The sequence below is a fragment of the Camelus bactrianus genome, chromosome 8, assembly GCF_048773025.1.
Source record: "Camelus bactrianus isolate YW-2024 breed Bactrian camel chromosome 8, ASM4877302v1, whole genome shotgun sequence".
Taxonomy (NCBI): domain Eukaryota; kingdom Metazoa; phylum Chordata; class Mammalia; order Artiodactyla; family Camelidae; genus Camelus; species Camelus bactrianus.
This window is the reverse complement of record NC_133546.1, coordinates 94,940,581-94,963,670: the sequence shown is the minus strand read 5'-3', so window position 1 is coordinate 94,963,670 and position 23,090 is coordinate 94,940,581. Positions and strand designations below refer to the sequence as shown.

Below are 23,090 nucleotides of genomic sequence, written 5' to 3'. Positions count from 1 at the left end.
TCAGGAAGAATTCCCTATGAAACATATTCATGTCCTTCTTGTGGGGACATTCAGTCCAGAGACCTGACAGCAGGGGAAAATGTTTAGACTGCTTTTGGTAGAACGTAAATTTTTCCATAATTGTTAGAAGCAAATCCAATGAGGAAACTGTTGGCATCTAACAAATCAGGATAAATGTCTGATGAGGAAGATCAGCTTCCCCATCCCACTCAGGTGTCATGTTGATGTGACGCTCACCTTGGCTAACATTTTCTCCTGTGAGCAACGTGAAGTTCAAGACGTTATGAATGGCTTTTTGTTTTTCTTCCTTAGTCTTTCCACATTCACTGTGTCTGGTGAGATTATATGAATCCTGCTTATTTTCAGCCCAGCACTAAGCTTTTTAAAAGGATCACGTGTTTAAAAGGCTAGTGGACAATTTGTTAGAAGATTGAAATCCTTAGACTTTGGTCCTAGAGTTGAATCTTGGTTACTGGTGAATGAGAATTCCCGTTAAAATTTTAAATTCAGTGATATAAAGTTTTAAAAATAGTTAAATATTAGTCAATTTCATTAAACACTATAGCAGTTATTTACTTTTAAGCCTGTCTCTGGGGCAATTTTGCAATGATTCCCTCCCTTTATTGATTCCCTCTTTATCAGAATCCTTGAGAGGTCCCTGTCATCATTGTCAGTATCATCATCATCATCACCACCATCATGGAACTGATTCCTCTGGGAGATTCTAGGAAAATAAAGAGCTGGACGGGGTTATGTGCAGGTCAGTGTGTGCATATACAGTAAGAACAGTTGTCAGACATTAGATTCAAGATACCCTTTCCATTTAGAGAAGAATGTGGTCATGAAATCCTGATGTGCTGAATGAAGGAAGCGATGGGAACAGGGTAGTCAATGGAAAGGAGGAGGAAGTGAGCGAAGCGGGGAGCATAGGTCCTTGGTTAGGTGATCAGCACATTGGTGAGAATGAGGGGAGTGTGATGGCAGAATCATGTCCCTCCCCGGCCACAGGGAAGCCACCTGTGACATTTTACTGTAAATGGCAAAATGCATGACAGATATTTTAGGACAAAAATCTTAGAGGATTTCTGTCTTCTAAATTGTCTATCAGTTAGCATTTTAAACCCATGATACATTATTAAAGATTAGTGCAGGGGGACAAATAAAAAGGATTCATATAATCTCACCAGACATACTGAATGTAGAAAGGCTAAGGAAGAAAAACAAAAAGTCATTCATATGTGCCTTGAACCATAAAATGCTCATGAGAGGAAATGTTACAAAAGGTGAGTGTCACAGCCACATTCATAATGCCTGAATGGGATGGGACAAGGGGATCCTGAGATGAGACAATAGGGTGAGTAGCCTGGATTGTCCAGGTGGGCCGAATGTAATCACAGGGGTCCTTGAAATGGAGGACATTTCCCAGCTGAGTTTAAAATCAGAGGGAGGTGTAGCCATAGAGCAATGTTCAGAAAGGCTGCTGACCATGAAAATGGAGGAAGTCGTGGGGCACAAGCTAAGGAAGGTGGGTGACCTCTGGAAACTGAAAAAAAACAGCAACAACAAGGAAACATTCTCTTCTAGACCCTCTAGAAGGAAGGAACCCTGCTGCTACCTTGAATTTAGCCCAATGAGAACTGTGTTGGATCTCTGACCTCCACAGCCATAAGCTGATAAATCTGTGCTGGTTTAAGCTCTTAAGCTTATGGAAATTTCTTACATTGGTAAGAGGAAAATAACATAGTGAGCCGTAGTGTAACGGATTAAAGGTATAGGATGGGGTGTGGAGAGGATTCTGACATTTACAACTAAAAAACAACCAGGTGAAGTGGGAAGGTGTTTTAAGGAAGACCTACCTGGCAGGGCTGTTAAGCAGACTGGAGCGAGGGGAGCATTGGAGTTAGATGAATCAATTAAATCTCTACCAGAAAAATAAGGAATAAAATGTAACAGGGCTTCAGTGATAGTGGATGTAGGAATGGAAATGGGCAGAGAGACATAAATATTACTTTGAAATTAGCTACAGGTTTGATGACTGCATGTTGGGGAGACTTAGCCGATGTGTGGACTGAATGTTTGCATCCCCTCAAAATCCATATGTCGAAACCCCATCTACCAGGGTGATGGTATTGGGAGGTGGGGCCTTTGGGAGGTGATTAGTAGGATAAAATGAGGTCATGAGAGTAGAGCCCTCATGAATGGGATTAGTGTTCTTATACACGCCCCCAGAGTGCTTGCTTCTCTCTGCTCTCTGGGATATGAAGATATTGGGAAGACAGCCATCTTCGAGCTGGCAATCCTCTCAAGGATACATTGACCTTGAAAGTCTCAGCCTCCAAACCATAAGGAATATGCTGGTTGTTTAAGCCACCCGACCCACGGTAATTTGTTACAGCATCCCAGACTGACGAAGACAGTGGAGAATGCCTCTGAGTTTGGCACTGATTGCCTGGAGAATGCTGAAACCCAGGGAAGTGGGCAGCACAGACGTTTACTCATTTAATCCTGCCAACACAGTAGGAGATAGAGTCTACATATTCCTCGCTACTTAAAAGGTAAGGAAAAAGAGGCACAAATAATAACAACGACAACAAAAACAACAATAATTTGTCCAAGATTCACACAGAACCCCCTGGAGGCAGAGTGAGAATTTATACTCAGGAAGGCTGGCCCCAGAGCCCCTGCTCATAACTAATAAGTCAGATCACCTTGCTTATGTGGATCAGTTTTTTTCAACTGTTATATGAGGGTACTGTGTCCAGTAACTTATAATTTCAAAATACTTCACTGTAACGGAATCATTAGTCACAGGCCTTACAAACCACAGAAACCTACACATACAAAAATAACTCTTTAGATCAAGATAACCAATAACGTTTTTAAATATTATACCTGCTGGGCCTTTGCAATAAAATGTCTTTTTATAATTCTGTCTGGCTACATAATAACTTCATAATCCTGCATGTTGCTGGTGGCTCCATGTTGGACAGCACGGGCCTAGAAATTTTAAATTACTTGCCCAGACTCGCCCAGGAAGCTCGTGGTGGGATCCGAGCTATAGTCTGGGACTTTTCCTTCCTATCCAATAAGTCCCTCATGGAAGTTTAGAAGCTTCCCCTTTGGTGCCCAGCTGTCTATCCGTACTTATAACATCTTGTCAGGTGTTCCAGCCTGCTCCTGAACATCAGCCAGAACCCACTTCTGCTCTATTTTGTCCAGGTAATACCTTCTAGCAACTTCCATTGCCTTCTTGGCATCAGTTCTTACCTGGAAGGGTAGTGGCTAGAGGTGGAAATGTGTCCACATGACAGGTTTTTCATAAACATAGCAGGAGTGTTCAAGAGAATAAAACGTCAGGAAGATGAGTAGAAGCAGGTCATTTAATATACCAAATGGGTACTTTCAATGTCTGTGTTTCCGAGTCCAGGCTTGTTCTGCTCGTGCATTACAGGCCAATAAATCAGGAGACCAGGTTTTGGGGGCAAGAAATAGCGACTTTAATTTGGAAAGCCAGCTGAGAAATGGTAGAATAATGTCCTGGGGAACCATCACCCCAAGTCAGATTTCAGGCTCTTCTTATATTAAAAATGGGAAGTGGGAATGCTTGGTTGTTGCAAACTTGGTGTATGAATTCTTTGTTGTTAGAATCCTTTGTTCTTGCAGCTCTTCACCTGGGTCACATCCGTGTAAACCTCCAACAAACAAATGTTGTTTTTTATTCTGTAACTTGTTATCTTTATGTGAATAGAAAAGTGTTAATATCCTTCAAAGTCAGAGCCTTGAGAATAGGGTCTCCTGTATATTTCAGGCTCTAGGCAACATTGTTTTACAAAAGGTGCAGAACCAACAAGACTAAGCCTAGGAAACAGGGCACAGGGTTAAAGTCATAGGAACAGATCTAATATGGAGTCAGATTTTTTCTTTCCTATTTCAGTAGTGCCATGGAGAAGGCAGTTTGGGCAGCTTTTTTAGGGTCCTGGAGGCTTTCTCTCTCAGGCTCTGTGTGCCTCTGTTGAAAACCCTTCATAGCTATCTGGCCTGCTGGAAAACCACTCCGCCTGTTTTGCCCTGAAGATGTGTTCTGTTTATAACTGATCTCTACTTCTTGGAAAACAACTCAATAAAAACTCAGTTGGTTTTCCACCAGCCATGGGCAGGGGTGAGGAATAGCACTAAATTATTTTATGAAAAATAATAAAAGAAGTCTTAAAACAGCACTGGGCACATAGGAGAGAGTCAATGAATGCTTCCTGGCTGAAATCAAAAGTGATGGCTCAGTGATTCCATGGCTGCTGTATTTGCTGAGCTTGCTACTCCTTTGCTCCATTACACATTTTTTTTAACTGAAAAAGAAATACATGCATGTGGTTAAAAAATTTCAAACAGAGCACAAAAATACACAAGTGAAAGAAGTTTTCCCTCATCCTCTCTTCTTTCAGCCCTCCCTGGAGATGCCACTGTTTACAATCCTTTGTGTGTTTTCCAGATATGCTATGCACATTCCGACCTATGTATGTAAATTCCTTTAAAGTATTACTTATTTTTAACTTAAAGGGATTTAAATCCTCAAGTGTCTTCTGCCCTGGTAATAGAAAAGAACAAATCTGACTCCATATTAGATCTGTTCCTTTGACTTAACCCTGTGCTCTGTCTCCTAGGCTTCATCTTGCTTGTAAAACAATGTTGCCTAGAGCCTAAAATATACAGGAGAGCCTATTTTGAATGCTCTGTCTTTTAAGGATTTTTAACACTTTTCCATTCATATAAAGATAACAAGTTACATAATAGAAAATAACGTTTGTTTTGTTGGAGGTTTACAGGGATCTGACCCAGGCAGATAGCTGCAAGAACAAAGGATTCTAACAACAAAGAATCCCTACATCAAGAAGATTGCAAAAACCAAGCTCGTAGGAAAGAAGCCTGAATTCTGACTTGGGGAGATGGTTTTCCAGGACATTATTTTGCTATCTAGGTCTACAGAAAGTTGCTATTCCATGCCCCAACACCTGGTCTCCCAACTTACTGGCCTGTCCTGCACTAACGAGAATGAATTTGGACTCAGTAACACTCCTATCTTCCTAGCAAGCTGGGCACTGGAATTGAGGGCAGCTATCCCACACCCAGGGACATACTGTGAGCCCTTGATGGTTCCCCGAAGGTGGGGTGTGGTTTACCCAGGAAGGATGGGGACTATGCATCAACACTCAGGCAGTATGATCCTTCTGGTATCTGACCTCGTACCTCCCGCTCCCCGCCAGCACAAAAACTGGGAGAGTGGAGGTAAGGCAGAGATCTTGCCTGCCTGTGTCCCAGCGTGTAAAAGGGGAATATGTACTCTTTCCAAGGTAGTTCTGAGCGACAACACCTGCGGGTGCTTGGTTCCCAGAGCAAAAGGAAACCCAGCTCCACTTTGGGCAACGGGTGTGATCCCCGTAGGGGTCCTGCAGAGGCCTTGGGTGGAGGGCTGGACCAGGGAGGTAAAATATGAGCTGCGGGCCTTGAAGGGTTAGAGAAGTGTGCAGAGGCAGGACTGCTGCCTCCTTCAGGATGCCCCCAGAGTTAAAACTATTTCTCTCCATCACTGCTACTCTCCTCCACCCTCCAGATCCCTGCCTTCTCTCTGCTCCTCCTGTCCATTTCTCTCCCTCCACTTTTCCCCTTCTCCCCTCCTCCTCCCATCTTCTCCGTCCCTTGCTTCCCCACCTTCTCTCACAGAACCCAGAGAGGATCGCTGGCCCTCCTGCGCATGCGCAGTCGGTGCCAGCTGGAACGAGTGTTGGAAGCTCCAGCTCCGAGCAGGGGATCGGCCCCAAATTCTGCTCAGCTCTTTCGCCTGGTAGGACTTTTGTTCCTGCAACGGCGCCCCGGCCACAGCTGTCCAGGGCCAGGTGTGCACCTGCCGCCTCTCGCCCCAGCCGGGCTCCCCTCTGTCCGTGGCTGGCGTCCCTTTCCCCTCTCCCACCCGCGAGTCCTCTCCTCCCCGGCTGCCTCTCCTCGGCCGCCGGCCCGTCCCCGCCCCTGGGCGGGCTGTGTCCCGGGCGGGCGGGTTCTGCGGACCCGGATGGGGGCGGGCGGCTGGGGCTGGGGCTGGGGCTGGCCTCCGAGCGGGGCTACAGCCCGCGTCCCCCCCCCCCGGCTTTCCCTGCCCCGCGACCCATGGGCTGCCCTCGTCTCCCTTCCCCTCTCCCTGGGGACCAGCTCAGTGGTGTGGGCGCTGCTCCCCAGGCTGAGAGCCTCCGGCTGTGAACCCCAGCTTCTCCTGGTGGAGTCGGGAAAAGGGAGCGTCAGTGCTGAGAGAGCTTCCGTCTCCTCCCTCAGTGTTTCTGCCCCTGGTAAGTACCTTGAACACTTTCACGTGTTATGATGGCGGTGCTTGATGATGTCACTGTTTTTATAGTGAAAGGGATTACAGTGTTGAAAGCAAGGCTTGATTCAGTTTAAAATGAGCTGAAGGCATGAGGCTGTGACATCCTCCATCTTTCCCTCTCCCAGGGTGAAACGTGTGACCCTCGATCTTAAAAAGATAGTTACAGTCCCTAACTAGCCCAGCCCAGCTAGGGTCTGTTAACAGGAACAGCACCACCAGAGGCGTTGGAGACTCAGGGACTTTGCAGTCCTAAAGATCTCCTGGCAAAATTTGGTTAGTTTTGGTTTTTTGGTTCTTCTTAAATTGTGGGGCAGACTAGTTGTATAGAGGGAAAAATAATTGTCAAGAAATATTTTTTCATTTAACGTCTTTATTGTGATATTGTTCACACACCATGTAGTCCACCCACTTAAATGCTACAATTCAGCAGCTTTAGCATATTCACAGTGGTGCAACCATTAATATTCCAGAACGTTTTCATCACTTCAGAAAGACCAGTGGAAATGATTGACCTATACACACCTTCCCAGTGCTGGTTCTAAAGAAGATTCTTGGTTGTTCCTGACCATAAATTATCTTGTTACCCATAAAAAATCTGGTAGGAAATCTAAACAGAATTGTATTGAATCAGTCTATCAAAGCAAGAAGAATTAATGTCTTTATGGCATAAATTACTTCTACCCATGAAAATATCTCGGACCCTATATTTTCATATTTCCAGAGTATGGCCCATGGGAAGTCCTCTTTAATTGTTGGGTTTGTGAATGATGAGATTCTATCCATCGTTAGTTGCAACTGAAGCCTTTCACAGAAGAGAAAAGTAAACTCACTGAAGCCAAGTGACTCTCTGATGGTCAGAAAGAGTGACAGCCAGTGCTGGAGTGATCCAGTGGACTTGGTGTTTGTAACCAGAATTCTCCAGCACCTACAGCTAAGGGGATCAGAGTATTCTTTTATTTTTTCTAAATGGCGTTGCTTTTATTTTTACATATTTTTTAAAATTATTTTTTATTGAAGCGTAGTCAATTTAGAATGTTAATTTCAGATGTACAGCAGAGATTCACTTATAAACATATGCATATGTATCTATATATCTTTTAGATTGTTTTTAGTACAACTCATTACAAGAAATTGAATATAGTTCCCTGTGCTATATAGTAGGTCCTTGTCATTTATTTTATATTTATTAACGTGTATCTGTTAATCCCCCTTTTCCTGCCTGCTAACCACAGTTTGCTTTCTATGTCCATGAGTCTATTTCTAGCAGCACCGTTTTTGCTAGTAATATATGCTGGTTGGCTGCTTTCAGTTTCATTAATTCCACCTTATCTGTGGGCATTTTCCTTCTGGTGGGCCTGTGTGTGGTTTGCTCACGTGATATAAGAGTTGTGTATTTGGGAGAACTCCAGGCCTCGTGTAGTGACTGGTACAGAGTGCCCACTGAGCTGATGCTTGAACTGGGAAAAAAAACAAAGTAAATGTTGGAATTTCCACTATGGTTGAGACTTCCAGGTTTCTATAACCTGTTTATCCCACCTTAATGTTCGCTGCACCCATACTGGGTAATTTGGTGGAACTTCATGGTATGGTGGTGTAGAGACGGGGCCTTGTATGCTTCTTCTCTTTCCGTTTTCTAAGACTCATTCTCCTTGGCCTTCCAGATCCTCCCCCAGAAGTGCCCAAAGCTGGCTTGGTGCTGCGCTGAGGCAATATTTGTTAATAAGACCCTTTCCTCATCTCTTCTGAGCCTCCGTTTCCTTCTCTGCACAATGAAGACATAGACTAGAAAAGTGCTTTACAGTTTCTTTTAAGCCAAGTTTCCTTTGAGAAACCGAATATACAAATCTCTCCTCCCATTCAACATACAGATTTTGACATATCCTCCAAGGAGTGACATAGCTCTTTGTGGACAATTGAAGTGATTGTGATTCCAGGTGGCACAGAAAAGACTCTTCAGACATTTATTGCAGGGAGAGGGCAGGAAAGGGGCAGTATATCCCACTTTCTATTGTGAGCACTGGAACAGGGGCTTGGGTTTAAATACAGTGCCCGACGTGGCCTCTCTCTAATCTTTTTTTTTTTTTTTTTGCCTCTCTCTAATCTTGCACAATGTGATAAACCTCTCTCCCTCAGTTTCTTAATGCGTCAAGTTGGGGTGATAATAATTTATGTCTTTTGTGAAACATTATACACATAAGAAATTTGTTTCTCGGTAGAAACAAAACCTGCGAGAGAATCTGGGATTTCATTAAAAAAAAAAAAATAATCTTGTCCACAGCACTCTGTGTCTATTTTGAAGTTCCTTGAGGGTGAGTGTTGGGTCTAAAGTCCATCGTGGGTCAGGTGGCCCATGGATCTGTGTGCCGCAGATTGCCCCCTCCTCCCCAGTCCTCTTCCTCTCAGTCCAGGATGAAGTTCCCTAGTAGATTTACACAGAAATCTTGTGGAAATGGCTTTTCATTTTATTGTTTCACGAAGAAGGGCTGCCATCATGATCTCTGTAGTCAGGTTTTGGTGGCCTGAAGGCTATGCAATTACGTTTCTCTATTTAATATAAAGAAAAAATTACAAGTACAAATTTAGTCCTATGGTGGTGGCAGGGGATCTTGAAAGTGGGGACCATTAGCTTTGTTAGTTTCAGGTGCAGGGGCCTCTGGCCATGAGGACACATCATCGTGCTCTGAAGTTGGAGGGACCAGTGGGCTCAGTGGGAATGTTTACTGAGTGTATCTCATGGGCTGGGCATTGACCTATTTGTACTGTGTGTTCCTTATTTGAGACAGTGAGTTCGTTTAACCTCAATAGCCTCTTTAATAAATTAGACTTTTTATTTTGAGATATAATGTAGATTCCCATGTAGTTGTAAGAGATAATATGGAGAGGGCTTACGGACTTTTTGCCCAAGTTTCTTTAAATGTTCCATCTTGCAAAGTTGGGATACAATTCAGTAATGACTCACTAACCCTATGAGGTTTGTGTTATTGCCCTCATTTCTATTCATGATTAAACTGGGGTTAAGAGGAGCACACAGGCCTGCCCAGGTCACCCATGGTTAGTGTAGAGTCGGGTGAAACGTGGGCTTGGAATTTCCAGGCAGTACCAACATGATGCTCTGTGGCAGGGAGCAGCATTCATTTTGCTTGTTTATTCATTCATTCAACAAGCATTTATTGAGAAAACTCTGTGGGTCAGATGCTATCATAGGTTTATCTGATTCTTCAGCAGTATGGAGAATCCGGTAATTTTTCCTTCTTTTTTAATCTGAGAAAATTAACTCTGAGAGGTTATAAAACCCCCAAAGGAACTATAGCTCATAAATGAGGGATAGTAAATTTGTACATTTCCTTCTTTTTATGCAGGTGGTACCCTAGGCATTTTACATTTGTAAAGTTCCATAATTCAGATATATTCTTGTAAGGCAAGGAATTTTTTTTAATTGAAGTATACTCATGTTTACAAAGTTGTGTCAATTGCAAGGTGTTTATTTTTTCTTGAATTTGGAATTCAAAATATATTTTTTGAGGGGGGTAAATAGGTTAATTTATTTGTTTCATTTTTTTTTTAAATGAGGTACTGAGGATTCAACCCAGGACCTCATACATGCTAAGCATGTGCTCTACCACTGAACTGTACACTCTTCCCCAAAGCAAGTTTTCTTATCAGGTATTCTGCAGCTTAGGGGTTCAAATAAATTGGAGTTGAAATCCAGGTCTTTTGATCCTACTGTGTTTCTTTGCATTATATCCTGCTGAGGGGTGTGGAAGCAGTTCCTTTATTCATTACTTTATTCAGCAGTTTTGAGCATTGACTTTGCATCAGGGCCTGGCTAGGTGCTTGGAAACAGAAAACAAGAAATGACCCTTTTCTGCAGAGGGAGGAAGCCTAGACCAAAACTGCGTAATGTGATCCGAGCTGCGGTAGCCATGTGCAGACGCTGAGGACAAACTGTACCCACGGCTTTGCTTGGGCTTCCCCTGCCATCTGACTGGTACACACCAGGTCACCGCAACCCAGTGAGGCCCGCAGCCCGCAGCACAGTATGTACCTCGGTCTCCTCTTCCCTCTCGTCAGGGCCTGCAACCTGAACATCCCTGACTACGTGCAGTGTGCTGAGGACCACCAGACTCTCCCCGTGGTGGTCCAACCCGTGGGGATCATCTCAGAGGAGAATTTCTTTTGCATCTATAAGCGAATCTCCTTGGTGAGGCAGATCATCCCTTGCGGCTCGCAGTTGGCACTCTGTATCCACTACAGTCACCACTATGCGCCCGAGAATGGGTGGAGCGACTTCGAGACCCACCGCAATGTCGTGGGCCTTGTCACCATTACCGACTGCCTCTTGGCCAAGACCTTCGAGAAGCTCCACGTGCAGAGGAGCTGTATGGCACCACGCTCTATGACTCTCGGCTCTTTGTCTTTGTGCTGCATGGGGAGGTGGCCGAGCAGCCGTGCACCGACGTGGCCTTCAATTTACGAGGACTGCAGGGAGGTGGAGAAGAGGTTCGAGGACTTCACTGAGTCTCTCTTCATCATGCTCAAGTCCAAGTGTCTGGACTGTGCATCCAACAATCTGGGGAAAAGATCCTCCTGCTCTACATTCTGTTTGAGAAGGAGGACTTTGTGAGATTGGACACAGAGTGCAGGAAAGTCTACCTGGATGCCCGGACACCCTGGCTGTGTGAAGGGTTGCTTCCCTACATCCAGAAAGGGATCAGCAAGGAGGAGGGCTGTCTTGTAGCCAAGGCGTGAGGGAGGTGAAACCCGCCGGTTTTCAGACGTTTAAAAGTGAATCCGCCTTTGTTTCAGAGAGATTCTTTTAGGGTTATTATGGACACTTACTCCCGCTTTTCAGCCAATTCCCCTGGTGTGACCCCTGGAGTTGCTGTCCAATAGAGTAGCCAAACTCACTGATGCTAGGAGAGCTGGGGAGGAGGCTGCTCTGAGCTGAGATGTGCTGTAGGTCAAATGCACATCAGACGCTGAGACTTGTCTAGTAAAAAGAATGTAAACTATTTGTTTCTTTCTTTATTGATTACATGTCAAAATGATAGTATTTTACATACTGTAGAATAAGTAAGATATGTTCTAAAAATCAGTTTCTAGGGTTTTTTTGGGGGGGTTACATTTTTAAATGTGGCAACTTGGAAACTTTCTTTACATGGCTGTCATTTCATTCCTATTGGCAGCCTCTCCTGGGACAATCTCATCCCTTTGCTTATAGATGTCATGCTGAATCCTGAGACGCAGAATGAGGTGCTGGTTGAGCTGGGGGTGGAGCCAGTGTCTCCTGCCTCCCAGGTCCAGCACCTGCACGGCTCAGGCCCTCTCTCCCTGCCTGACAACCACCATGCCAATTTAGGACAACAGAAACACTGCCAGGGGCTTCCAAGTGAGCTCCTTACGCAGGGAAATGCGTGTCTCGGAGCATGGGACACAGCAGGGAAAGATTCGTCCTCACTTTGTCCCTGTGATTATGTCAATGAACCCACTTTGCCTTTGAAGTGCAGACGAGCTCTTCTGGGCTGCCTATCCCCCACATTCTGCTCTGTTTCCCTGTGTATCCATCGAGATGTCCCTCGGGGAGAAGAAGGTGAGATGACTTTGCCGAGAGGTGGTTCCCCTTTGCTGGGGAGAGTGTGGGAATCTGTGCCCCCCCGACCTACGGCCTCGGGCCTTGAGTCTGGAGAGGGCTCATGGCGGTCCCACAGGTACGGTCTGAGGGCCTGGCACGTGCTGCCGGGCCTGATGTGGAGGAGGTTTTCTGCGATTCTCTGTGAGTCTAAAATCAGATTCTACTTTCTGGTTGTTGGTAAGTTAGAGGAGAAGATGCCAGAGAATTAATAAAAAGAAAGTCCAGACCAGTCCTGTGAGTGACAGGCACAGGGGACCCGAGTCCCACCTGCTTGTGATGCCTGGCGGGCTCTGGATGAATTTTCTCTTCCTCCCCGCACATACATCTATATCTTAAGGAAGGGGCGAGGCATTTCGTGGCCATGACCTGTACTTGTCCTCACAGGGCCCCGTGATCTACACGGCTTTCTCCCCTTCTGTTTCTTGTAGATGAGCTGGCAGATGTTGTGGCCTGGGCAAAGCTGAGGACACAGATGCCAGCACCGTGCCACTCCCAGGCTGGCTCCATTCCCGTCACCTGTCACCTCCTGCTGAGTCCCCAGGCGTCAGTTAATGTCGGTACATCGGTGCAACGTAAGCAGGGACCAAAATCTCCCCCTGGACAAAATGGTGGGTGAGCAGTGGAAGCCTGGAGCCCTGCCAGAGCCCCCTGACCAGTGCCTCCTCTTTTGTCACAGGAGGCACTGGTGACATGTTTGCTCAGCAACTGCTTGGCTCTGAGTCTGCAGACCCACCATAGAATGCCAGCTTGTTTTTGCCTTTTGAAGTCTGTCCTTGGGATTTGGCGGAGTACCTGGTTGTGTGCTTAGCCCATAGTGGTTGATACTGTCACCATTGTTTACCCAGAACCTTGTGTACAAGGCATGGCTCCCGGCATCAAAATACAGCAGCGCATTAAACCTCCCTCCTGGTGGGTCTGTCTGTTTTGGTACCGTAAGGGCTCAGCCAGCATCTGAACGTCAGTGAGATAACGCGGCCTGTGAGCTCGGGTCAAGTAAGTTCTCCTCCAGTCACTTTTACTCCATTGTTGCTTTTACTATTCCACAGTCATTACTTTTTTAAACAATGCTTTGGTGCAGGAACAGATCCTAATTCTCTCCTGTTACTCTTGGTGGGAGTGAGTAAAATTGTCCAGCTTGAAATGCGACCACATTTTGTAGCTCAAAAGCTGTTTACACGCATCTAGGTGAAGTTTAGGTTTGGGGCGCTGACCACGTTGGATTCCCCCGGCAGCGCCGCTCACCTCAGGCCCCTGCCTTCCCTGGAACTATAGGTGAGGGTGGGTCTCACCGTCCCCTCATCCCTGTCCTCACCAAACTCACGTAAATTCTTGTAATTGCTCTCAGTTATTTTTGTTCTCATGTTTTTCTAATTTTCGCTGTTCCTCTTTTCATTTTTCTATTTCCCTTTCTATCTTGTACCGCCCTGTGAGCATGTTGTTGCGTCAGAAAAGTGGACTGTGCACACCCTGCATTGGAAATAGCCAGATTGTCCTCCGTGCTGTCCCCATTGTTTAAAATGCAAAAACCTTAACAGTTGCCTTGATCCATATATAATCCTAGTCATCTTTTTATTTTCTATTTTTTTGGAATTTTTACTTTGTTAGCACATCACCCAATGGTGTTTGATACCTGTTAAAATCCTTGCTTTGAGGAACCAGTTTGGTCCTTCTTATGTTTGGTGACAAATGCGCCCTTATTAAATTTGATTGTTTTGAAGAAGCGAGATGCGAATTGATTTAGGCGGCTGCTGAGGGATTTTTTTCATGGAGTATTAAACTTGGAAAGGCAAAATCTGCAGCATCTTCCTTGATTCTGGCTTTCACACAAACGTGCTTGGCACGCGATTCCGGGCTGTCGCTGTGTGACGTGCGTGACGGAGCTTCCTGGACGGTGGTCACTGGTGAGAAAGTGGCAGGCTCTGTGATGAGCAGCTGCAGGGGATGCTGTTGGAGGAAGCAGTCACCGTTTTTTGGTTTTTGTTTTTTGTTTTTGCATTCACCTTCCCCGTGCCATTTACTTTACTTTGCCTTCATAGAGAGGCAGGAGCGGGTCTAAACTCCATGCCACTCTTATTTTCCCTTTACGAGGCTGGTTTATCTGAGTATCAGAAAAACATGGCCTTCTCCTAAGTAGCTGGCTCACTTGGATCTGGTGGACACAGGGACCGCTAAAGGGGACCGTAGCTACCTCTCTGCTCCAGCCAGTGGGCATTCAGAGCCGGGTCAGTGGTTTGCCTCAGCAGCCATGCAGGCCTCCCTGCACCAGCCTTTACTATTAACCCATGTTGGCAGTAAATAGCTGACTCCGTGTCTGTTGCAGCTGACGTCCACCGAACGTGTCGTTAGTTTGCGATAGTGAGTCTTCAAAACCACCGTCAGCCGTGAAGTGACCTTGCATTCTCACTCACACCCTGGTTCATCTCACCCGGGGAAAGGGTTTGGCCACCACCGTCATGCTGGCCATGAGACCTTGTTTCTCCTTTCATGCCCTGGTCCAATTGTGGACACTTCATCCTTCACTGACTTGGTCTCGCTTGAGACAGGCCAGACATTCTGAAAGAGTCCATCACATTCTGGGGGGGAACAGAACAGAAATAAGAGTCGCAAGTAGGAGTCTAGGCTATCTGGGTTGGCAAATGCAGGCTGGGATCTGTGAAGGCTGGGCTGTGCCCTGAATACAGGCCTTTCCCGTGGCTCCCGATAGCCAAGGGGTCGGAGTGAGAACAGCCTAGCCTGGGTTCCCCCATCCTCATCTGCTCACTGGCAGATGTGTCTGCTAACAAGGAACTGCCCAAAACCTCGGGCCCTTCAAAGTTCAGACCACAGGAGAACCTTGAGTCCCTTCTCCTGGGCCTCCTTTGTGAGAATCCAGTGCCTTCTGAGGTGACCAGCGGCAGGAGATGCCTCCCCCTCCAGGGAGCTCTCTTCGGAGGACTGTGACGCACTGCACCTTCCTTTCAGCTTGTGGGGTTCCATCCGTGGTCCTTGAAGAACCAGACTTGAGACTCGCTTAGCGATAGAAATGACAGGACTGATTCCAGGGCAGGGCCGGTTGAAGGAACAGGGGAAATTGAATGTGACCTCAAACACCTAGGTGGGTTCTGGGTCTGTTACTAAAATTGGGAGCCTGGGAGGTACCTGCCAGGAATCGAACTCTAGAGTAAATGGTGGACATGAGGCATTTTTAAGATTCCAATTGTCATCCAAGTTAGGACCTCAAAGAGCTACTCGGTTCTATGGCCCTGGAGCTCAGGTGAAGGAGCCGGACAACAGATACACGTTGGGAGTCGTCATTCTTAGCTGGTGTTCACAGCCGTGCAGGTGGATGAGCTCATCTCGAGAGGTGCAGACTGAGGCTGAGGCGGGGCAGGGCTGTGCCTGGGTTGGAGGAAAGCCCAGACCATGCAGCTTTGGTGTGTCAGTCAGTGGCGTTTGGGATTTTCAGAGCAATGGCATTTATCCTTAAGGGTCCTGGGGGTGGGCAGGGCCACCCAGGAAGAAATCTGAAGGGAGGGTTGTGGCCACACGTGCGCGTCTTGGGATGATGCAGGGGCTGCATGGTCCTGGAGGGGAACCTCCTCGGAAGCTGGAGTCGGAGTGGGGAGTGGGGAGAATGTAGTCACACTCACCTGTGAGTGAGGGACAGAGGCCTAGGGAGTCTCCACCCTAGTGGACTCTCTTTCCCAACAACAAAAGGCCAGCAGACAGAAGATTTGAAGTGAGAAGGGACGGGCGCTGGGAGAGGAGCCAAAGTGGAGAATGGTGGTTGGACAGTTCTGGAATAGTCTCCCTGCAAAATAGAGTTAAATAAACTCAGACTCTTAAGAATATTGATAGTGACGTTGGAGGAGATAGTTCTTTTTCTGGCCTCCTAAAGGTAAGGCATGTATCCAGGAATACACAGAAGAATCGGGCAGTCTGGTCCGGGGGCTTGACCCTTACCAGGGGGAACAATGCAAGTTTAAAGGGGAAGAAGGTCAGCGGAGGGAAACTAGCCAGGCCTCGTGTCAGGTACCAGTCGGCCGCCCTACTTGCGTGTTACATTCACATCCATGTCTCCCAGGTGGGCGGTGGCAGCCCCCTTTTGCAGATTGGGAAGCCTTCTCAGAGGGGTTAAGGAATTAGTCCGTTTAGCGGCTAGTCAATGCTGTAGCAGGATTCAAGCAGGGCCTTGTCAGACTTCAAGGGCATGTTCTATCTACTAATTCCGGTACCTCCCTGTTGTACCTGGATTGGTGAATTGGGTCAGTTTTGGAGCCGTTCACAAATAGTACGATTTAAGTGCCTCAGGACTGTTTCACAAAGCTCAGTGTTCTTTAATGGTTCAGAAGCACCGCAGTGATTTTCGCCCCACAGAGGTAAGGTCTTACTGCTTTGACGCTGACGTGGTTGCAAATTACGTACAGGTGCAAAACCAGACTTAGCAGCTTCTGAAGGGAAACTCTCCAGTTCTCCCTTGATAGGCTTTCTTCCACGGGATGTAACCTGCTGCAGCGTAGATCTGAGCTTTCCGTATGGAGTGAGGGTTTGATATCCAAAGTTAGCAAAGAAGGGTCAGATGGAGGAAATCGACGTTAACAATTTATTTTGGGGTTTCATTAGACAAGATGCACTATCGCTTAATGGCCCATATAACGTATGTAATTGAGTACAGAACATTGCATTCCTTACTTTCTAATGAGAGCTGTCTTGCAACGTAAGGTTGTCTGCTTTGGAACTTCAGCTCAGCCACTAGGGCACCTGTCAGTGTTTTGGTGTGATTGTATTTACACAGTGCATGTAATCTGGGCTTCCTCAGCCCCAAACACTCCAGTGCAGAATCATAGGCTGTAGCCATCACTTAGTTATACAAATACTTCTACAACTATATGATACAAAAAAAAAAAATGAGAGAGAGAGGGAGAGGGAGAGATTGCCTTTATCAAAGTCCCTTTGATTTTAACTGCAAACTGTTGTTGAGCAGCTCTGGTTTCCTTTGGATATGAATATGTATATTTCTTTGCATGTAACTTGGATTTTAGACTAGAACACCAACCTCTTGCTTTCCAAGTTCCAGAAAAATCATAGCCAAATGACATACGTATTAAACATTTTATTATTTTCTTCTGAGACAGAATCCTTGAATCTGGGACTTGGGCTGTGATTTTGCTTTTTGCTCTTCCCACACCTCTTGTCTCACTCCTTTTTCCCACGTGGCCTCCAAGAGTTCATGGTCTCCGAGGAGCAAGTGGACAAACAGTTTGTCGCCAAGCAGTCCTGCTGTAGAGGGAGCCCAGCCAAGAGCTAAAGAACATCATCAGAGAGGGCTTTCTTAAAGAAATGGGCTCTACATTCAGTTATGAGGACAGAGTAAAAGTCAGCCAGGAGAAGGAATCAAGAGGGTGACTCAGGTGGCAGGAGCAGCCCGGGTAGAGGCCTGGAGGCTTGTGGGGTGGGGACTCGGGGAAAGTGCACTGTTTGGTCCAGGGTGGATGGTCCCCCTGCTTGGGAGGACCCTGGAGTGGGCCTAGGGTTGGAGGGCTTTGGAGGAGCTTGGTTTTTTACTACAACTGACACAGAAGAGGCAGTGAAGGGTGTCAGCAGAAATTGACCCTCAGGAGAGGTACTCATGGATTTGCTTCTGATGTTCTACAGAAAGAAGGGGTCGGGGTGGGCGAGAGCAGCTCTGCCCGTCCCTTTGAGACCCACCCCTTCATTCATTTATTCATAACACATGCAATTCTGAGTGTCCAGGGGAGAGAGGGTGGACTCACAGTAGTAAGAAAAATGTATTGCTTCTTGAGAGCTTAGCAGTGTCAGAAGTTGTCTTAGCATAGAATGTTCTAGGAACACAGCAGGGGCACCTAACCCAAAGTGCAGAGTTTCCAGGGAAGGAAGACTTCCTTGACAAACCGTCAAAATAAGCCTGGAGGCAAGTGGGAAGTAGCAGCAGGTCAGGGGGCACCTGAGGTCATTGGGGACCTGTGTACTGAAGTGAGCCTGGGCGAGCAGGGTCGGGGGTGGGGCTAGAACTGTACCAGGGAGCCTCTGAAGGGTTTGAAGTGGGGGTGATGTAATCAAATATGCGCTTTGGGAAGGCTGTCCTGGCTCTGAGTGTGTGTGTGTGTTTGTGTGTGAAGCGGGGAAGAGGGGGAGAATGCCACCAACTGGGAGGGTCAGTAGAAGACCATTGACAGGCTGGGGTGCCACCAGTGGGAGAGGGGCGTCGGGGCTGCTTGGGGACGGCAGGGGCAGTGTGGATGCCGGATTTCCTCATGGGGAGGGCTTATTAACGGGGACCCCCTAGCGGCACCTTGTGTCTGGAAGTAAACGGATGCAGCCAGGTGGACTTTTCTCTTCTTCCCTGCCTTGTGTGATGATCTTAGCTCAGCCAACATTTGGAACAGAAGAGCTAAGTTTCAGGGTAGCCCAGGACTTTGTTGAGCTCGTTCGAGTGAGATCTGCATGTTCACATAGCTAGAAACGTCCCGTCTTTTGGATTTCCATAGGGGTATTTATTCTTGATAAAGATTGCTTTCTTGGTGAGAGGAAATTTAATACAGCTGCTGTGTTTCTCAAAAAAAAATCTTATCTTTTAAGAAATTTAATATTCAAAAGAATAGCAAAATTTAAAATGATAAAGTAAGGCTTTGGTGTAGTTTCTTTGGTTTCTGAGTTAATGTAGAGTTAGAGCCTTTGCATTACTTAAATAGCACATTCTTGTCAGTATTTAAAGAGCTGTTAGTGAGCGCCCCAGGCCCCACTTCTCAAAGCATCATTAAATCTTGCTCTGAAATAGTGAAGTCATAAAGTTCTTGTTGGCAGAATCCAAACAGTTGGTTTATAATTTGCAGCATAGCAACATTTATAAAATAATAATAGGTTCAAAGTTAAGAAAGTGGAAGATAATTGATTTTTTTAAAGCTGAAACATAAACTCTCTTGTGTTAATGTTGCAACTGGAAATTTCGAAAAGAAAAATCCTACTGTAATATCATCTATGTGGAATACATATATGTCTATCACGTTTGCAATGTAACTGGGCAGTGGTTTTTGAAGACAGGAACATTTCAGCTGAGATACTGGCAGTGATGCTTGCTGGTTTTCAATGGAAGACCCTAAATTTGCGTTCTTAGATTTATTCTTTTCTTTTCTGTTCTCTCTCTCTCTAACTTTTTTTTTTTTTTTTTTTGTAGAGAGAGGGCTCAGTAGTGCTTTGCCAGCATGATTTTGGGGCAATTTGGGGGCAGATATCGTGCACAAGCAGTGAGATATTTCCATGCATTTTACTTTCCGGACATCACCATGGAACATGTGGGGGTTTGTGCCTGCAGGCCGGGATGCTGCAGGACTCCCTGATCCATCACCGTTATGTCTTGGAGCTGCTCCAGTCAGTGAATGACTTTCTGTGCCTTGGAGGTAAGGTGATCTGATGCAGATGATCAGATGTGTAACAAAGTACTGTTACTTGAAATAGATAACCTATCAAAAATGGCTCTAAAATACAGGATGAAGGAGGAGAAATGGCTGAGCTGCTTGCATGGGGAATATTCTCAGGTGACTCCCTCATTGTGACTCCTGTCACTCCCCACCCCCCCCAGGCCTGCACGGCAGTCATGCTGAAGCAAGCATGCACTTTCTCAGAAACGTGCTGAATTTCCTTGTGCCTCTGTTTGTTGGTTTTTTTTTTTCAAAGCACATCTTGCCCATTGCTTAAATGCCATCCCTGCCAAGTCACCTCTTACACTCATTCTTCTGGACCTCGTCCGTACATAGCTGCTGAATGGATGAACAGAATGTAGTATCTCCATGTAGTGGAACATTATTCAGACGTAAGAGTGAATAAAAAAGAAAAAATAAATAAAGGGGAATATGAAAAAGGCCACCAGCTCTGGGAAGTCCACCCTGACTGCTCAACCCGCCCTTTTCCCTTTGAAACCCAATCACTTATGCTCCTCTCTACTCTTATTGATAGTACTTACCAACTTCTAATAAACTTTAACACTTTCAAAAAAAAAAAAGAGAGAGAAGCTGATACCACTTCAACATGGACGAGCCTTCATAACAGCACGTTAAGTGAAAGGAAGCAGACACAAACGGCCACATATTGTTGACTTCAGTGATCTGAAATGCTCAGAATAGGCACATGCAGAGGCAGAGAGCAGGTGATGGTTGCAAGGGGCTGGGTGGAGGGGGGTTGGGGAGTGACAGCTAGTGACAGGGGTGTTCTCCTGGGGTGATGAAGTGTTCTGGAAATAGATGGTGTTGAGGGCTGCACAACCATGAGTGTGCAGAAGACTGCTGAGCGCTGTCTCTGGGAGTGCCTGTGGTTGGGGGCGGATTTATTTTGTTCTCATCCGTGAAGAGTCATCTTGTGCTGAGGCCATTCTACTCTTGTGAGTGGTGAGTCTCAGAGACTTTGCAGAGTCATGTGTTATTTTCCCCCTTGCTGAGTGTAAGCAAAAAATTTTTAAGCCTGAGAAAGTGCTCCATCTGCAGAAATGTCTTTCAGTTTTGCATGGTGTAAAAATCTTGAGAGATTTTTAATCGTTGAGGACAGCCTGTGGGGGGATACAGCCCGTGAAGCCTGGGTGACACTGGGAAGAGCCACGCTTCCATCCCTGACAGGGGTGGGGATTTCACCCCCGTTCAGGCAGTGATGGGCCCAGACCCGTGAGCGGAGTTGACAATCGTGAATATTTACGTGTATCCGCTGCTTCATCTTGGATATTAATTTCAAGCTGAGTCAGTTTGTGGCGGCAGCCTCATCCTACATCAGGAATCTGTACTATCTGCTCTTTGAGGTGAAGACCTTACAGACTTGATTATTTAACATTCTCCCTTGAATTGATATCTCAGATTCCTTTGTCAATATTAAAACAGCAGAAATATAGACGTCCTTTTATGCCGATGTGACCTGGAGCAGGTTTAGTCTCTGTGCCTCAGTGGCCTTATCTGCGGGTGGGGAAGATGATAACAGTGCTTCCCTCAGAGGGGCTGGTGAGGGGAGAGTGAGGAGCATAAAGGGAGGACTTACACGAGATGCTCATGAATGACAAAATTTAGTGTTCTCAGCCTGGTGAGGCCACAGGGGCCGAGATGGCCGAACAGAGCATTCCTAGCCGGAGCTCGATCCGTGTTGGCAGCTGTTATGATCAGTATCACCACTGTGGGTTATCAGGCAGTTTTAAGACTTGGTAATAGGAATTCATGAATAATGTTAAAAGATTAGACAACTCAGATCCGGTTTACATAGTTCTCAAGATTTCCTTTGAGAAATGGATATTTTTCCCCCATCTTTAATCTGAGTTGAGTCTCTAAAAAAATTCTGTATTCCTCCATCTTTTTTATTTAATTCTCCATTTCTTGAAAAAAAAAGTCTTTAAATGGAGTTACTGGTGTCTGAATTGAGGGTCTCATGCATGCTGAGCACATACTCTCTCAAGTGAGGTATAATCTCCCCCGTGATTTTTTTTAAACTTTTCTTTCTTAGTATTCAGAGGTTAGAGGCCTCTAATTCTTTTTCTGGAGACATGTCCATGAACCTGTAAATCTATAATCAGTGGACAAAATTTGGTTTATGAAAAAATTCTATAAAACTTTCTGCAATCCATTCAAAAGGAAATGCTCATTGACATAAAATGTTTCTCCTTTATGGTGATTTCTAATTTTTTGTCTGCCTTAACTTATTAAAAGTAATCCTCATCATCATAATGACCAAGCTTGCTCTGAGTGGACACCTCCCTAAGGCTAAAATGCTTTCCTCATGTTTTACCTCATAGCAGGTTTTTAAGGGTAGGTATCAGTGTCTCCTTTTTTGCAGCTGAGGGATTGAGAGATGGGGCAGCTTGTCCAAAATCTCACACAGCTGGCGCTGGCAGACTCAGGGCTGTAACCCAGGCTGCACAGGATGCTTTCTCAATGGCTCCTCTGATCAGCCCCGTGTTGAGTGGTTTCCCGAACTCCTGTGAGTCCATAAATGAACGATTTTAGCGGTCTCAGTTTGATGAAGCCTTCAAAGGAGACACACCAGTGAGAATGTGAGACAGAGTGGCATAAATTGAAATTGTACATTTTCACAAATGTTGCATTCTCAGGCAATGACTTAAAAAGTATATGTTTTTTTTTATTTTAGTGCTCTGTAAACACTAAAAACAAAACATTAAAAATGATTATAATGCAAAATAGGAGTGGGCTTTGAAAGTCCAACCATTGCTAATGATGTTGCTTGTTTTTCTCTAGTGGTGCTTATTGACAGAAAAATTTACAAAGACTGAATTGGTTCTATGTAGTCTTAGTATGGAGGAAAGTTTTGTCAGTGAATATTGTAAGTAAAATCTTTACTCTTTTCTTTCCTGATGATGAATATGTAAGTTGTTTTCATGGCTTAAGTACATTTCCTCATTTGTGAAATTTGAGTGATGCCGTTTACCTTGTTTGACTGTGAGATGTAGACGCCTTGTATACGAAGCACCCAAGAGCTGCTGAGTAAAAATATGCTGTCACAAGGACAGATAGTTTAGAAGGATCAACTCTGAATACTAAAGAGGGTGGCTTGTTTCTGATGCATATTCAATATGCATATATATGAATATATGAATATGGCTTAAAGTAACAAGGATTCAGGGTTTTGTGTGTGTGTGCAGTATGAAGGTTTAATGAAATCTGTATCATTCTAGTGAGACAGGGACTAGTTAAATCACCTTAAGCAGACGGCCTTGAAGATTATTTACACAGAATGTGTGTTGTTACAACTCAGAATTCATGTTGCCGTGTAACCATCCACTCAGAAGTTTAAATTCGTAGAAATCTGACCGGAACTATTAAGTTTAGAAAAATCCACATTGATCATTTTAAGGGAATAAGCTTCTTTCTTTTGTGATTAAAGAAATTTTGATTTATTTTTCTGCATGCTTAATAGGTTTTAAAATATCAAAACATTGATTTGACATGTCACTTTTTTTTAATAGAATAAAGCTCATGCTGTTTTAATGTGCAAATAAATGTTTTTGTATTTCAAAACACTTGTATGATTTCCTGGCTCTTTGAGAAGTATTTTGCAAGATACTTAGATTACCTACTGTTGGAAAAATACAGACGTGACTTTTATGAA

The 23,090-nt window shown here is 45.3% G+C and overlaps 1 protein-coding gene across 50 annotated transcripts in view; it reads left to right on the top strand.

Moving 5' to 3' along the window:
* Window positions 1–23,090, top strand: part of LOC141578437 (uncharacterized) — a 511,397-nt gene that overhangs the window by 18,927 nt on the left and 469,380 nt on the right. For 42 of the 50 annotated variants that reach the window (XM_074368867.1, XM_074368840.1, XM_074368860.1 and 39 more), the window contains 2 exons: window positions 2,396–2,555; window positions 5,606–6,332. In XM_074368867.1, the coding sequence (XP_074224968.1) occupies window positions 5,747–6,332 (586 nt within the window). In that variant the 5' untranslated portion in view covers window positions 2,396–2,555; window positions 5,606–5,746. Of the gene's footprint in view, window positions 1–642; window positions 761–2,395; window positions 2,556–5,605; window positions 6,333–12,427; window positions 12,572–12,675; window positions 12,993–23,090 lie in introns of all 50 variants that reach the window. The other 8 variants (XM_074368876.1, XM_074368873.1, XM_074368874.1 and 5 more) reach the window with 3 other exon arrangements.